Source organism: Musa acuminata, unplaced genomic scaffold (genome assembly GCF_036884655.1).
Source record: "Musa acuminata AAA Group cultivar baxijiao unplaced genomic scaffold, Cavendish_Baxijiao_AAA HiC_scaffold_1138, whole genome shotgun sequence".
In the NCBI taxonomy this organism is placed as follows: Eukaryota; Viridiplantae; Streptophyta; class Magnoliopsida; order Zingiberales; family Musaceae; genus Musa; species Musa acuminata.
In genome coordinates, this window is record NW_027021350.1 from 3,686,073 (window position 1) to 3,704,383 (window position 18,311).

At 37.4% G+C, this 18,311-nt stretch overlaps 1 protein-coding gene across 1 annotated transcript; it reads left to right on the top strand.

Annotated features, from left to right (window-relative positions):
* The first annotated feature begins 12,755 nt into the window (after positions 1-12,755).
* On the top strand, positions 12,756-14,689 carry LOC103999740 (WAT1-related protein At5g07050). Its single transcript, XM_009421576.3, has 7 exons — positions 12,756-13,039; positions 13,123-13,185; positions 13,268-13,384; positions 13,470-13,722; positions 13,796-13,954; positions 14,042-14,193; positions 14,280-14,689. Exons 1-7 carry the CDS (start codon positions 12,846-12,848, stop codon positions 14,485-14,487), a joined length of 1,146 nt encoding a protein of 381 aa, XP_009419851.2. The 5' UTR covers positions 12,756-12,845; the 3' UTR covers positions 14,488-14,689.
* The last annotated feature ends 3,622 nt before the right edge of the window (positions 14,690-18,311 follow it).

Consider the following 18,311-nt stretch of genomic DNA (forward strand, 5'->3'; position numbering starts at 1 on the left):
CGCCCGCAAGGGCGATGCCTACGGGCAAGGCACATGTAGGCAGGTCACTTGCGTGTAGACGCTATGCCCGCCTACAAGGGTGACACCCGCCTATAGAGGCAACCACTTGCAAGGCGACAATTAGACCATCGCGCTGCCATGGGGCGATGGCCTGGGGCGAACCGCTTGCGAGTAGGGTCGACGCCCACCCGTAGAGGCGGCCGTTGGTGGGGTGGTGGCGGTCACAATGTAGAAGGGATTAGGGTTCTTTATGTAAAGGGATAATTTTACCCCTTTGAATTTTAAAATTTTGAAGGCTTATCCTTTCTATCTAAATTACATAAATACCCTTCATAATTTAGAAAATTTCTTATATATCTCAAATTTTAAAAAAATATTAGTTAATTAAAAGGTTTAATTAAATATTATTATTTATCTAGTAGTCTTATATAATGATATGCACATGTGACGTATGATGTCGATGGATGATCATAGATTGTGTGATGTGATATATGTATGTATTGTGATTATTATCATTATTGGGGCAAGCGAGTCTCTATTTTTTCTCATTGATTATGGGCCTGCGTGCTTGTAATTATGCTGTAATTACACGAGGAGGCACAAAAGGAGCATTAAGGTGATAACGGGACCCACGAGGTCGAGACGGACGATCGAATGTATGGAGATGCACTTAGATGGCAACATAATCGATAAGGACGAGATGGATGATCACAGGGTATGAAGATACGCCGAAACACACATAGATCATGATGTGAGTGATTGGGCCCACTAGCTTGGGCTTGATCATATTATGCTATGGTATCATTTGGTATGATTGCTCATGTTATGTTTGATTACTTATACATATTGGGAAATCTTGGGGGTGACATCATATGAGTAGCGGAAGAACAAGAAAACAAAATCCCCTATTCCCAAAGAGATGTTCGTCGTCATGCGAAGATTGGTGCGCAAAATCCACGAAACTGAAAAACTGTATATAGAGTAGATTATGTTACCTAGGGAGATTATATATCCCTGTTTCCTTGCAGATCCTTATGAGAGGGTGAAGGAGGTCAAGCGTCCTCCTCTCTAACGGTGATCCACACAGTAGGGCTACGACGATGCTCCTCAAAACTCCAAGCCTGCTTTGAGGTGGAGAGGGAAAGGAGAATAGGAGAGGTAAGCAAAGGCTCTAGCCTGTGAGGCTCTGAATCCCTCCTATTTATAGAGGTCCCCTATCAAACCCTAATGGATCCTCCCCTAGTGGGTATTGGATCTGCATCCAATAACCCAAGCCTTTTAGATTAGTGGATCTATATCTAATAATCTCTCATGGGCTCTTATTGGATCTCGTCTATGGGATCCAATAATTTAGGGGCTTATTGGATATCTAATAAGACAAGGGCTCCGTTGGATATTTCATATCCGAACCTCTACTCATCGCAATGCCTACCATATGTGTGTGACCCTCTAGGCCCAATATCGAGCTGGCTGTGAGTCATTTCTATCAGAACTCATTATAACTCAGTGAATTATTATCTCTGTAATAATTCACTTGACTCATCGACTACGGATGTACTAGGCCACTACGTCGTAGTCCCTAGACGATACAGGAGAATCCAATCCATTGGACCTGTATGTCCTCAGTTATCGTGTATCTATAGTCTCTCATCCATCTAATATCCCAGAGACTATATATCGAGCATGGTGCTGTCAGACCCATACGGTTTCTACTCAAGTCTCGCTCTAATTGGATTCTCCCGGAGAACTCTTTCTCTCTCAACCCGAATGACCCTAGCCAAAGATTTGTCTAAGTAAGAACACTTGGGATATTCCTCTCATGACGCCGAGAGTGGATGATCCTCTATTGACACTCAATAGCCCTCGTAAGGTCAACTACCACTCCCAATGACCAACTGTACTAGATCTGGGATAGCCAAACCTATAAGTCTGGTATCAAAGTGTGGAGCACTCATATAGGACATCCTTGGTGTCTCAAGTCTAAGGACCAGATACACCACTAGGATTACGAAATCGCTGTCTGACAATAAGGCATCATCAACCATCCAACATTTCGTAAGCGGACCAATTAGTGAACTCATTCTCCAATGAGCACCTGTATTGTATCCCTAGTGTCCCTACACGAGCAGCTATGAGACCAGCTGCATCCATCATATGAATGGGTATATAATATACTAGTATGTCCGGTTATCACGATGTCCCTCTCGAGTAACCTGTGACCGGGATTATTTAGGATCTGTGTTTAAAGGTGAATCGATCTCATTATCGTGATCTCATTACGATCCGATTCCCATTGCACAAATCCAAGGACATCACAATATATATATATATATATATATATATATATATATATATATATATATATATATATATATATATATATATATATATATATATATATATATATATATATATATATATATGTAATAGTTATAAAGTGATATATGTCAAAATATAATAAGCAAAAAAGATTCTGTATCAAGTCACATGTGCCTTGATATCTATAATGACAAATATAATATCTCACGTGATTGGCTTGCTGGGCACCTATAACTAACAATACACATTAAATATATAATGTAGATATGCATATATATTTACATATAATGTAGATATATATTAAATATATATATATATGTGACATATTATATGAGACCATTCAAAATCCCCTCTCTCGATAATATTAAGTCAATAAACGTGAGATAATTAAATTGACCCACGTGGCCTTCTATCATTATAAGGAGAAATCAATTCCCGACATAGTATCATACGCTTAGTTAGTTTTGCTTAAGTTGTACAACACCCTTGCATATTCGTCCATAAAGATTAACCTCCCCGAAACCTCCTATGGTTCCTTAGGACCTACAAAAGAGAAAACAGGTTAGAAACATATTTTCACTCGGGATCCACAAGTAATCATTTTAGCAAACACTTCATAATTAATATAAATTATAAATATACTTCATAAGCTTTGAACGGTCGCACAATAAAAGGTCCAAAATGGATCACTACAGATCGAAATCTCCACAAATGCTCACATAACACAATATTTGTTTGTAAGCCTAAGACGACCAACCAAACTAAAGAAAATAGGGCTACTAAACCTACTATCAGTCATTTACATGTTGTGCAAAGTATGTAGAAAACCAAAAGACACAGACAAACATGAGCATTACATTAAACACCTCATTTATAATTTTGTCTATGACATTCTCCCTTACTTATTACTTCAATGTCCTCATCAAAGCCTTTGTAGATGCTACATTTCCTCGCTTTTGTTGAGTGTTTAATCTTTTGATCCAATTACAATACGCCTCTTAGCTCTTAGCTAGACTCCCCCGTTGTTGTTGAGTAGTCAAACTTTGATCCGCCATGCTACTTCAACTTGCTAATAACTCTGGCTCTAGTGTGAGGTCGACTAAGTTGTGCTGATCCCTGTTATTTCCTACAGATCTCTTAGATAAAAGAAAAGATCATCCTTAGTATGTTCTAGTATCTCAAATGCCTCATGTTACTTGAACTAAGTGGATGCTTGTTGGAGCTTTAATGAGCATCGCCTCATAGATTTTAAAGTTTTTGGGTTTTTGCCTCTGTAAAATTTGTCATTAATTCTTCTTCTACTTAGTCGTTACTTCCAAGTATATTCTCATTACTTCTACTTTCGATAGACATTCAGTTAGGAAATGAAGCAAATAATCTATTCTCAATAGTACTAATTATCATTAGTGAGGATTTGATAACTATTGGCTTCCATTATATTTTTTCAAATGATTTTTGAACATATCTAGAGCTTTTTTGCTGGATAGATAAGAGAATTGGGATACTTAGTTTCACCCATTCTTTTAAGGGTTTATAAGGCAAAGGTTATTTGACTTCGCCTGCCTCCTTAAAGATTGTATTCCATACATCAAGCTGGTTACTAGCCTTTGCTCACACTTTTGCTTACACTTCTAAAGCACTCGAAGTGTTTGCACTCCTTGTATTGAGTTAGCTACTATGATTTACCTTCTTAATGCCATCGAACTTCTGGAATACAATAAGTTTTCACCCCAACTTAGAGTAAGTCTCTAATAGTTTTGGTCGCCTTTGGGATTATACTATCTTCTCGATCATCTTTACCATCGACTCCTCTGAGTTACAAAGGTACAACATCACATACTATCTACTTTGTTCCTTGGTCGAGTACTTTTGCATTGACCCAAAATCCTGCACTTTCAGTTATCTTGATGAGAAGCTCGTTGACACTGGTCTTACGAAGTTCCCTGGCCTCTACTAGCCTTATCTTAGTACTTAGAGTTTTCCTCTATATTCTCCACCTCCTTAGCCCCTTTCATGACCTAGTGCTCTCCTTCCATAAGAATAAGAGATTGTTGACTTCATGAAAGTCCTGCCTCTATGGTACCATGACACTGCCATGCCCGTGACCCTACTATTCATCACCTTGTATCTATATCTTTTTCTTCGCAATTGATAGATCTGCCTCTATGGCACTATGACACTCCTTTGAGTTCACCTTGATTCTAATCGATACTTAGTTTTAGGTAGCTAAGTCTCTCTGGACTGGTTATCGTTTTCTAGCCCCTTTTAATCCCATGCTATAATATCTCTATGTTCTTCGAACAATTTTCTTTGATCGATGGAAAGACAGACTGTAAACAAATTTTCGATATTGTATTTGATGGGATATAAAGAGAAATAAACTTTTGTATATAAACAAATACTAATAGGCCATAACACACAATAGAATTAAATGAAATCATAATCAAATAGAACACTAAGATATACATGGAAAACCCCTCCAATGTGAAGGGTAAAAACCATAGGACAAACTAGAGATAATCCACTATAAGAATAATGAATATACAAATCTCAATCTCTTACCTAAAACCCTAGCAACAATCATAAGAGAATAACTGGGATATAAGGATCATGTCACTATGCACAAAATTCTAAATTCTTCCGAATTCTCCCTAAGTAATTACAGTAAGAATCTACTATAGATTTGATCTAACCTAAGATGGGAACACTACTAGATGATTGAGAATAGTCTCTCTGCGTTGTCCTTATTTTCTTCCATTTTTTTCTCCTTGGATTTTTATCTTTTTCTCCTCTTTTTACTGCTGCCAAGATCTCATCTGCTACCCTCGTTGCTGTCATATTTATGCCTCTTTCTACCTTTAAAATGTAGCCACCCACACCCCTCTAATATGAATTAGGGTTAGGTTAAGTGAGGAGGTGGGATGTGGGCTGATAAAGCCCACCATTGGCTGAGTGTGGGCTGTCAGCCCAATAACCTCCCCATTCAGCCCATAAGGAAGGTTGTCACATGACTCCTCAATGTGAAGCCATGCCGACTAGCTGTCGACATATCTCCTGCCTTTCTTTTGGTAAAGTCTTTATCAACATGTCTGCTCCATTATCATCTGTGTGAATTTTTTAAAGTTGCAACTGCTTTTCTTCAAATAGATTTCGAATCTAATGGTATCTGACATCTATATGCTTTGACTTGGAATGACACATTGGGTTTTTATATAAATGGATACCACTCTGATCGTCACAATGTACCACATAGTTTTTCTGTTTCAACCCTAATTCTTATAAGAATTCTTTCATCCATAATATTTTTTTGTATACCTCTATAGCAGTAATATATTCTGCCTCTGTGGTGGAGAGAGCAATACACCTTTACAATCTGGATTGCCATGATACAGCTCCCCTTGCAAAAGTAAGTACATAACCTAATGTAGACTTCCTTGTATCTATATCTCTTACTATATCTACATCTATGTAACATATCAACACAGGTGGTCCACCTCCAAAGCTTAAACAAACCTTAGAGCTCCCTCTGAGATATCTAAAAACCTACTTCACTACTATCCAGTGCTCTTTGCCTAGATTTGCAAGAAATCTGCTAGTAACACCTACTACAGATGTAATGTTTGACCTCGTACATACCATTGCGTACATTAAACTTCCAACTGCTGAAGCATAAGAAACTTTTTACATTTTCTCCTTCTCCTCATCACTTGACAGACTCTGTTCTAAGCACAACTTGAAGTGACCTGCAAGAGAAGAACCAACTAGCTTTGCATTGCTCATACTGAACCTTTCCAATACCTTCTGGATATATTTCTCCTGTGACAACCAAATCATCTTAGTTTTTCTATCATGAAAAATCTACATGCCTAGTATTTGCTTTACTAGACCCATGTCCTTCATTGCAAAAGACTCACTCAATTTTTTCTTCAATCTGTCAATTTTAGACACATCTTTCCCAAGAATAAGCATGTCATCAACATAAAGTAAGAGAATAAGAAAATTCTCACTAAACCATTTGATGTACACACATTGATCTGACGTCATTCTTTTATATCTATTTTCTATCATAAATGAATCAAACTTTCTATACCACTATCTTGGAGCTTGCTTTAGCCCATATAAACTCTTCTTCAACTTGTAAACAAAGTTCTCTTTACCTTTGACTTTGAAGCCTTCTGGTTGCTTCATATAAATTTTCTCATCCAAATCATCATGAAGGAAAGCTGTCTTCACATCTAACTGCTCAACCTCCAAGTCTTGGCTAGCAATAATACCAAGAGCAACATGAATATAAGACATTTTAATAACAGAAGAAAAAATCTCTTCAAAGTCAATACCTTTCTTTTGACCAAAGCCTTTCACAACCAATCTAGCTTTGTACTTTGGTTGATAACAATATTCTTGAGTTTTCAACCTGAAAACTCACTTGTTCTTCAAAGCCTTCATTCTATTTGGTAGTAACACTAAATCATAAGTGTGGTTCTTCTGAAGAGCATCCATCTTTTCCTATATAGCAACTAACCACTTATTTTTCTACTCATTTTCAACTACTTCCTAGTAACTCTCTGGTTCACTTGCATTAGTAAGCATCACATACTCATATGTAGAGTATCTTCTAGAAGGTTGACGTTTTCTAGAAAATCTTCTCAACTGAGGTTCTGTGGAAAGTTGCTCTCCAACTTCTTCTTGCTCAACATGTCCTACAGGTTGATCAACATCAGGCTCTACACTATCTTCATACACATCTCCCCCATCACCCTAATATACTGGAGGAGTAAATGGGTCATAATATGCTAATCCTTCTATAAAAGTCTTGACCAGTGCCTTCTTCTTTAAATCCTTAAATATTTGATCATCAAAGAAGACCACATCTCTGCTCCTGAACACATTCAGCTTTTCTGGATCCCAAAGCCGGTAACCAAAATGATCATGTGAGTAGTCAAGAAAAATATATTCTTTAGTCTTACCATCCAGCTTGGACCTCTCATTGTATGAAATATGTGCAAATGCATGACAACTAAACACTCTTAAATGGTTGTAGGAAACATTTTTTCCTAACCATACATGCTCTGCAATATCACAATCTAGGGCTATACATGGTGATAAGTTGATCACATCAACTGCAGTCATTAAAGCCTCATCCCAAAATCTTTTGGGTAGCTTAGCTTGTGAAAGCATACATCTGATTTTTTTCATGATGGTACGGTTCATCCTCTTTATAATAGTATTATGCTGAGGTGTACTAGAAACTGTCATCTCATGTTGAATGCTATGTGACCTACAATAATCATTAAACAATCATATATACTCACCACCATTATATGATCTTATGCATTTCAATTGTCTTTCTGTCTCACTTTCAACTCTAGCATGAAACTCTTTGAAGATATTAATCACCTGATCTTTGGTCTTCAAAGCATATGTCCAAACTTTCCTAAAAAAATCATCTATAAAAGTGACAAAATAAAGTGTACCACTGATACCAAGAACATCAACAGATCCACCAGGAATTTTTGTCTTCAAAGGACCATATACATCTGTATAAACATGGTCTAAGACGTATTTTTCTAGACATAGCTGGACTAGTAAATGAAATTCTGTGTTGTTTACCAGCCAAATAATCAATACAAAGGTTCAAATGTATACCTATGAGATCTGATAATGCCTCTATCTTGGAAAGAGCTTATAGCCCCTTCTCGCTCATGTGTCCCAGTTGCCTATGCCACAACTCTATGCTGAAGTCTTTTTCTGCAGCATTTAATTGCTCACCACAAGCTTTGTCCTGTAACCTGTACAAAGTGTGACATTTCTTTCCACTAGCCACAATAAGAGAACCCTTACTAAGCTTCCATTGCCCTTTGTAAAATCTGCTATCATAGTCTTTATCATCTAGTCTTCCATTTGAAATTAAATTCAGTCTCAAGTCAATTACATGTCTCATATCCTTAAGCACCAACTTGCAGCCAAGATTAGTCTTTAAATAAATATCACCCATGCCAATGATGTCTACCGTGCTATAATTGCCCATCTTGACAACACCAAAATTTTCAGACCTGTATGTAGCAAAAAACTCCTTCCGTGGTGTAGCATGATAAGAAGCACCTATGTCAATCACCCACTCAAGATCCTAACACACACAAGAAAAAATATCATCAGAATGAGACAAAATCAAATAATCACCACCTTGCATTGTAGCTATTATAATATCTTTTGACTCTATAGACTCCACTTCTTTTCCCTTTTTTTTGCTCTTCTTAGGTTGCTTACATTGGTTCATGTAATGTCCTTTCTCCCCATAGTTATAGCAAACAATATCTTTTCTTGATCTTGACTTGCTTCTACCCATGCGCGCACTGCTTCTAGACTTTGACATTCCTCTGTTCTCTTAAATAAGTGCTTGTGAATCATTCTGATATATTACTGAATTCTTTCTTCTCAACTTCTCATTCAACAAACTACTTGTTACTTGACTCATGATGACAACACCATCTGGCGTAGAATTACTGAGGGAAACCACCAGTGTCTCCCAACTTTCTGGCAATGAATTGAGAAGTAACTGTTTCTAGATTTTGACCTTCCTCTGTTCTCTTAAATAAGTGCTTGTGAATCATTATGATATATTGCTTAATTCTTTCTTCTCCACTTCTCATTCAACAAACTGCTTGTTACTTGACTCATGATGACAACACCATCTGGCGCAGAATTACTGAGGGAAACCACTAGTGTCTCCCAATTTTCTGGCAATGAATTGAGAAGTAACAATGCCTGAACTCATCATCAAGAGACATTTTTATAGAGGATAACTAGTTAATGATACTCTAAATTTCATTCAAATGCTCAGCAATAGAAGCACCCTCTCTATATTTTAGGTTCACAAGTTTTCTGATTAAAAAAGCTTTGTTGCAAGTTGTTTTTCTTTCATAGAGACCTTCCAACCTTTTCCAAAGAGAATAAACAGAACTTTTAGTAGAAACATTATGAAAGACACTATCATCAAGCCACTGTCGAATAAACCAAATTGTTTTTCGATCTAATCTCTTCCACTCATCATCTGTCATAGTTGTGGGTTTTGCACTATCCCCTGCAAAGGTCCAGACAAATATTTGAAATACAAGATATATTCAATTCCTGGTTTCCATATCATCTAATTGTTTCTACTCAAACTAATAATGTGAGAAACATTACTGGCCTCTATGTTCAAATATAAAATTAAATCACCAAAACCTTACTAGTTGATGGGATATAAAGAGAAATAAACTTTTGTATATGAATAAATATTAGCAGGCCATAACACGTAGCAGAATTAAATAGAATCACAATCAAATAGAACACCAAGACATACGTGAAAAACCCCTCCAATATGAAGGGTAAAAATCACGGGACAAACTAGAGATAATCCACTATAAGAATAATGAATATACAAATCTTAATCTCTTGTCCAAAATCTTAGCAATAATCACAAGAGAATAACTGAGATACACGGATCATGTCACTGTGCATAAAATTCTAAATTCTCCCTAATTCTCCCCAAGTAATCACAGTAAGAATCTACTGTAGATTTGATCTAACTTGATATGAGAATACTGCTAGATGATTGAGAATAGTCTCTTTGCGTTGTCATTGTTTTCTTTCATTTCTTTCTCTTTGGATTTCTGTCTTTTTCTCCTCTTTTTGCTGCTGCCAAGATCTCATCTGTGCCCTCGTTGCTATCTTATCTATGCCTCTTTCTATCTTTAAAATATAGCCACTCATATCCCATAATATGAATTAGGATTAGATTAAACGAGGAGGTGGGATGCTGGGCTGATACAGCCCAGCGGTATTAGGCAAGGAATGCCTGTTTGCATGTTGTAGTGGACACCATCACCATCTCCAAACGTGCTTTGGCGTTAAACCCCATGTGATTGAGCTTTTTGTGCAGGTGAAATCAGATAAAATCTCGTAAGTCTCCTCTTCCTCTTCGAAAAGCATCTACTGCGTGATTTAAGTATCTTGTCCTGTGACAATCCCTGCACATTCGGAAACTTGAATCCGAAGCGGACTTTGAATCTGATGGAAGGACTTTTCAATCCGCACCCTTCTCTTCTGCACATGTTCATCTTCGCTTGTATTGTTGCTGGAAACACGCATCTCTCTCTAATCAAAACAATCTTCGTAAAGCTGGTGTCGCATTATCATTGTGAATCAATCTCTGATTTGAGAATTGAGATTGTTTATTATTTGTTGCTCTACAAAGCAAGATAAAAAGACAAGAACAGCTCGCTGAGTTGCTACTAGATTGAAGAAAGAGAGACCCAAGCAACGAGGTGTCGTTGGATGAATCTTTTGACCAAACAGGCTGAATCTTATTAGCTTTACGGCAATGGCAGTGGAAATTGGACATTCTTTCGCATGAAGCAAAAGCTAATCAAGAACACAGAAAATTAAGAGTAGGAGCTCGTGGTGATACAGACGATTTTATCCCTTTATCCCATGCCAATTTGTTGCTATGGAGGCCGATATCTAAGCAGGGTTTCAAGTTCTAGTCCCAAAATCTTAACACGGTCAAACCTCATCAGCTCAACAAAACAATGTTGCACTCTGTTGCGTAGGGATTGAAATTTATCCTGAGACAGATGAATACAAATGTGTTGGGTCCAGCCAGGACAAAATAAGAGAGAGGGAAATGATTTGTGCGTGTAGCGAACGGCGGCAGCGCACAACAACGAGAGGAAAGAGAGAGAGAAAAGATAGAAAGAGAAAAAAAAAGAGAGAGAAAAATATTAGAATTTTAAGTTTTCGTATAATCAGTGATCAAACGTTTCAACCCGAGAATTCTTATGGTAAATTTTATAATTCTATTGCTGTTCATTTACAGTTTATCCTCTCTAAGATATTTTTATGTTATACCCATTTTGTGAGATCTAGAATTTTTTTACGAGGAGATCCATCCTATGATGATGATATATTATTCTTGAGCCAAGATCTATGTTCTTGATGTTATTATGATCTAACATATTTTTTCCAACAAATGCTCATGCTGATTACTATGTCTTAATATATATAGACATGAAGTGTTGACCGATGCTAACATACACAAAAAGTAAATAAAATAAAAGAGATCTAATCCTAATACAAACAATAATTAAATAAAAATAGAGATGATCGAATTGAAAGAACCCAAAAATGTAATCACTGTCCTAAGATAAAAATCTCTTTCAACTCCTAAACCTTAAATCCGAGATCAAAACATGAATTTATACTTTCCTTCGATTATATTATATATATATATATTTTAGATATAAAAATAAATAATTTAAAAAATTATTTGTTTAATAAAAGATAAATGATAAAGGTAGGATTCAAGCTTAAGATCTTAGGATGATATTTCAAAGTATTTATCAACTAAACCGGTTAGTACTTTCAAAAAAATTAATTTATGTCTAAAATATTTAATAGGTCAACAGAAAATTAAATAAATGATAAGTGTTGAAATTTGAGGTATTCCTCCTATAATTTCTTACACTTCTTTCAACAAAAAATTGATTGAGTTTGTGGAAAATGATTAGCTTGAGTTCATATTGAACATCACTCTTCCTTTACGTGAGATCTTTATCCAGCTTTTGTAATTTTACATAGAAAGACTAGACTATTTTTCATTTTTTCTACATTATACATAACCACTATAATTTATGAAATCCAAGAATTCATAGAGGTTCTATCATTATATAACCGAAAACAAAGGATACGGAGAAAGATAACATAAACAATCCATCCATCGAGACAATCTCCTATGATTAAAACTCTATTTCTATTAGTCAATAATTTTAATCAAAATATAGGTAAACCTCTAATATATCTTATTCTAAGATAATGGTCGATAATTTTAATCAAGCTTAATCTTTTCTTTTTTATTGTGAAGCACAAAATGATTGATTCAAGTGACATTACTTGCGTAGTACATCTAGAAAATTAGTGTGACAAAAATGTATCATTTTGTGCTTATTTGATAATTTTTAGAGTTGTAAACTATCTTATGAGTTCTATCTTCATCGATTATTTTTATAAATAAAATATTATTTAAGAAGGGTGATATAATGTCCTTAGTGAGTAGATAAATATATTAGGTGATCATCATACCTACATCTTTTATTCACATTGAGTCTATACATATCTTCGAGATCCTTTGTGTGTGATCGTTTAACTCGTAGTTATTTATTCTTGATTCTCTTGTGGATGGTTATATTACTCAGTATATTTACTTTTCTAATATTTTTTCTTCGTAAAGATGGTAAGTGACTCGAATGAGATTAGCACCAACGAGTATCGTGTCGTAACTAACATGTCTTAGACGATCTCAAGTGAGGACATGACAAGTGGTAACACATGAATTGAATTCCAACCTTATTGGCGCGTATTGTGCATATTTGTGGCCCATAAATAGGCGCCTAAATGTTCTATCACTTCCTCCTCACGAGAGAAACGCACGAAACAGTGTCTCGTTGCACTCTCTCACTCTGCTCGCCAGCTTTGCTCAGCAACCGGAGATGGATCGCCGCAGCAATCTCTTCCGATCCTGCAAGCCTTACCTCGCCATGATCTGCCTCCAGTTCGGATACGCCGGCATGAACATCATCTCCAAGGTCTCCCTCGACCACGGCATGAGCCACTACGTCCTCGTCGTCTACCGCCACGCCATCGCCACCCTCTCCATCGCCCCCTTCGCCCTCATCCTCGAGAGGTACATCCCCACCGCCACCATGCATCGTCGACGACGACGACAACACCCTCACCGGTTTCCCATCTTTTGATTCTTGATGGCAGGAACGGTCGACCCAAGATCACGTTCCCCATCTTCTTGCAGATATTCGTGCTCGGTCTCCTCGGGTTAGTACTACCCATCACATCTCTGACCATCATTTTGCCATGGAAGATTGCGTCCCGTTGATGGCTGAGAAGTGGTTTGCAGGCCGGTGATCGACCAGAACTTCTACTACGTCGGGCTCACGCTCACCTCGCCGACCTTCTCCTGCGCCTTGAGCAACATGCTGCCTGCGATGACCTTCGTGCTCGCCGTCATCTGCAGGTAGATCATCGGGTCGAACCGACTCCGTCTTCCCGCAATCGCGTTGAGTTAATGCCAAGTTGATATGATACCCCGGTCATGGTAGGATGGAGAAGTTGCACATGAGGAAGGTGAGATGCCAGGCCAAGGTGGCGGGGACTCTTGTGACGGTAGCTGGAGCGATGCTGATGACGCTGTACAAGGGACCGATCATGGAGATGGGATGGGCGAAGCATGCAGATCCACACCAAGGCAACGTGCCGGCCGCCGCGGCCGATGACACCGACAAGGACTGGATCAAAGGCTGCGTCTTCGTCATCATCGCCACTCTGGCTTGGGCTTCTCTCTTCATCCTTCAGGTAGAAGTTCGAGCAATATGTTTGGCACAGGATTTGGTCGACCAATTCGTGTTATGGGTCTCGTGCTCAACAGGCAGCAACCATGAAGAAATATGATGCTCCCCTCTCCCTCACCTCGCTTATATGCTTCATGGGCACTCTGCAAGCCATTGCTGTGACCTTGATCATGGAGCACAAGCCTTCCGTTTGGAGGATAGGCTTCGACATGAACCTTCTTGCTGCTGCTTATGCCGTTAGTCTCTTTCTCTCTCTCTCTAATTCTCTCTCTTTCTAGCTTGTGAGTTGCTGAAGAGATTTCCTATTGGATTTGCTTGTGCAGGGGATCGTGACATCAAGCATTGCCTACTACGTCCAGAGTTTGGTGATGCAGGACAGAGGGCCAGTGTTTGCCTCTGCCTTCAGCCCTCTAATGATGATAATTGTAGCAATAATGGGCTCCTTCATCCTCGCTGAGAATATCTATTTGGGAGGGTAAGATTACTGTATCCGCGAGTAGGAATCCATGATGGCCACCAAGTTACTTACAAGCTCTCCACTGTGTTGTCTTCTGCTTGCAGAGTGGTCGGAGCAGTCCTCATAGTTGTCGGCCTCTACTCTGTTCTCTGGGGCAAGCACAAGGAGAACAAGGAGAAGAAGCCGGAAGCCATGGATATACCACTAGCAGTGAAGGGGACAATGAAGCTGGATGAAGATGAGCTGGAGACGAGTAAAGCCAACAACTCGGTAGCAGAGAACTCCGTGAAGACCAACAAGGAGGAGCCATAGGCTGTTAGCTGCTAGTACTTGGAAGGAGGACTCATGTAACAGAGAGAAAGAGAGAGAGAGAGAGAGGGCATTATGTAGTTGTCACCTCCTCTTCCTTTTTCCTTTTCCCTCGTCTTTTTTCTTTTGGTGATGTAGTTGTCACCTCATGCAAGCTATGTATTGCAAGTTGGAAGGAATGCCAATGAAGAGATTTTAACCTTATTCAAAAAATTATGTCTAAATGAGTTCTTTAGACTTCGTTTATATTCACTCCAGACTGCATGTATTTTGGCATCTATGAATCTGTTTCATTTACCTTCAATTTGATCCCAGTGTGTCATACTAGAGAATTTCCCAATATGTTTCATTTTGTCATGGAAACAGTGAAATGAAGCAAAAGAAATTAAGCTTTTCTTTATCTGATAAATTACACTTTTCTACTTGTAATCTATATTGGTATGATCGAATGGTTTGCTTGTATCCAAAACAATCTTTTCCTTGTCTCAGTGCCCACTGGCATTCTCGACTGCAGAGTCCCACCTCAATCATCTTATGTCCCTTTGCATTGCCTTCTTTCCTCTCACTGAAGCAATTTGGAGCTTCATCTATCATTTCAACATAGTAATACCATGAATCTGGGAGTCCTTTCCAACATAAGAGTGCTGGAGACGACTGGATTCCAACTTTGGCAACACCACTGTTTACATTTCCATGATAAACATAATTAGCAAAACGAACTATAGCTCACAATTTTTGAGTTAATTATATATTATTTATTATAATTAATTATCTTTAGTATTTTAATATCTAGACTTTTAAAAATTATATTGAGATCCTTATACTTATATAAATAAAATATTTAATTTTATTTATTCTTATGTCGTCGACTCTACTGACGAAAATATTATACGTGTTGTGACATACAAAAAATGATACTAAAATAAGGTTTAAAAGATAATTTCGTAGTGCTATCATCACCAATATTAATTTTTCCTTTTGTAACTTTTGTGAAAGCGTTTTCCTTATCTGACTTCGTCCTCTTTTCTAGTTTTGACAAGAGAGATTCTTTCTACCGAGTGCCTCACTTTATTTCTTAACAAAACCTTTAAGAAAGACCGAATACCACTCCCTCCATTTTCCAACAAAGACCCTTTCTCTCATGATTTTTAATTCTATAAAATTAATTTTTAATCATATTTTAATATTATTTTTTATACATGATAGTATTTTTGATATTTTCGTTAGCAGAATCATCAGAAGAAATGAGAATAATTTTTTTATTTTTATAAGTATAGAAATTCTAATGTAATTTTTTAAAATATAGATATTAGGATGTTAAAAGTAGCTAATTATAAAAGATATTATATAATTAATCTATAATTTTAACATGATGGTGAGAAGGATTTTGTTTGAGGCTGTTGCTTTTGTTTAGTGTTCATATTGCTAACCTTCTAACCACACGATGGAGACAAAGGCATGTTTGTGGGATTGGAGCAGGGTGCATAGTGGATGATTTCTAGTTTAAGATATTCCCAAAGCACTTACACTGACGAGGAGTTGGTGAATGAGGAACAATGGTATGTAACTAGAAGTGGGATAAAGAAAGTTAAGCAGTCTCTTTTGGGGATTATTAATCTGTTTTTATTCATTAATCCTGATAAATAATTTCAGCTTTCCCCCAAAGTACTGAATAGGTTTGATTCCGAGTTCCATTTCATGCATAAAATATGGACAACTTGTGGCAGAAAGTTCCTGAGAGGAATATCACACAACTCCACTTCTGGAGTCCCAATCCCTTCCTGCATTCTAAATTCCAAACATGGTGTTGGTTGATGAACTGTTGATGATACCCTCCATATGTTAGGCATCCTTGATGGATCACACTGAAACTTTGCTGGTTAGCTAATTGTGTTGTGTGATGTCTGTACAGAATCTCATGTCATTGGTCTCATTCAACACTAAAAAAGAGAGTATGATTCACATAAAGTAATGTAGATTCTCTCTTCTAAGCTATCTGTTTGCTCATAGTTGTGTGTTTCTTTTGATTTCTCTGGTCATGGGCATCATATGCAGTGATCAAGTTCGAGTTTCAACTAATAAGATGATCTTCCACACTGGTTAATAAGATAAGCTCTCTTACTGATTCAAACAGGAAAGGAATTGTTCCAACTGAGATGGTGCTTGTCATGCTCATTAAATGGATAAGATCATTGCTGAAACCAACTCAGTAGATTAACCCACCACATTCCACAACTCCACTAGCCAAAGAAGTTCATATCTGCATGGAAGTCACTATGGAAAGAATAAACTTCTTTCATTATTGCTGTTAGCAGTGCTTAATTAATCCTTGATACTCCTGCCTAATCTTGCAACCTCTTTCAAGTACAGAATCATGGTTCCATTTCAGCAATGGCATGTGCATGAATCCATTTGTCTTCTTGTAACAAAGTTCCTGACATCCCATGTCATGATTTCCCTTTCACTGCAGTGGAAGATTTGTTTGGTTGCTGTGGAGTTGGATTAGCAATAAGGAAAAATATTGCAAAGGTTTAGAGAAAGAGGGGGGTGTTGGGCTTTAGATGGTGCAAAATGACCAGGCACACAATAATGTTCCTTGCAACCATTTGATGTCTGTCTGAGGACAGTTTCAAGTGACATAAGCCCAACATAAAGAGAGGAGGCTGATGTAGAGAGGGAACAAACAACTTTGTCGCAATGCAAAACCATCTCATGGTCCATTGTTTTCCTGTAAGCATCACCTTTTATTCTAATGTTTGGGTTCTTGGACTCTTTCTGAAGATGATGGATATGAGAGAGAGAGAGAGAAAGAGAGTCTGAAACACTGGAAGACTAAGTAGCTTTAATATTAAAATTCCACTAAATGAATAAGAAAAGAGAAAGTGAGAAAAGATAAACACTAAAAGAAAATTATAAACAAAAAACAATAACTATAGTTTATCTTCTCCCAAGAAGATGAGTTTTAGATTCTCCCTACCAAATAGTGCAGAATGGTTTTCCTTAATAAAATGATTCTTTCCCCTTTTTTGTTCTTTGTTTGCTTTTTATTTCTCCATAAATAATTCTAAGAAATAATTTTAGAAATATTCTAAATTACAAATATAGAATTAGAAAGATTCTTAGTGTTTTGAACATTGTCAGAGATTTTGATTATAACTCACAAATTCTTCTTTTCTTAGTGTGAACTATGCTTGAGAACTCCAAGTCCAACATCTATTCCACAATCATTGTAAAGATGATCAAAGTTAGTATGAAAATGAATACTGGTATATGACATCTATTTATTTTCACCTACTCTTTCAAGTTAAAGGTAACGAATTGATGGAACAGTAAGGAGCCAAATTCCACTCAAAATCAGCTTTAATCCACACAATCACGAATCCTCACTTCTCCAAACACCTTTAGATCTGCTTCTTTTTGGATATCAGACAAACTGAGAGATGAGGCAAACCAAAGCAGACTGACTTCTTCTTCTTCTTCTTCTTCTTCTTCTTCTTCACTTTCCTCTCAGTATCTCCATCTTCTAGTAGGGTTGGACACCTGCCATGTGTAGCTCACTTCAGAGCTCTCATCATCATAAGTTGGTGACCATGAACACTGATAGCAGCCCTTTGAGGAAGAGGAAATTGGATGGCTCAAGTAAGTGTGCAGGAGTGGGGACTTGCTCCTGGCACCAGTCTTTCTCTGTGGCACATGAAGCCTCTTTTTAGCAGCAAAATTTAGGGCTTAATGGTGTCCCAGTTATTCATGTCCACAGTGGCCCTGAAAAAAAAGGGAGAAAAATAAGAATATGACATCAACTCAAAAAGAGCTCTTTCAACTCAAAA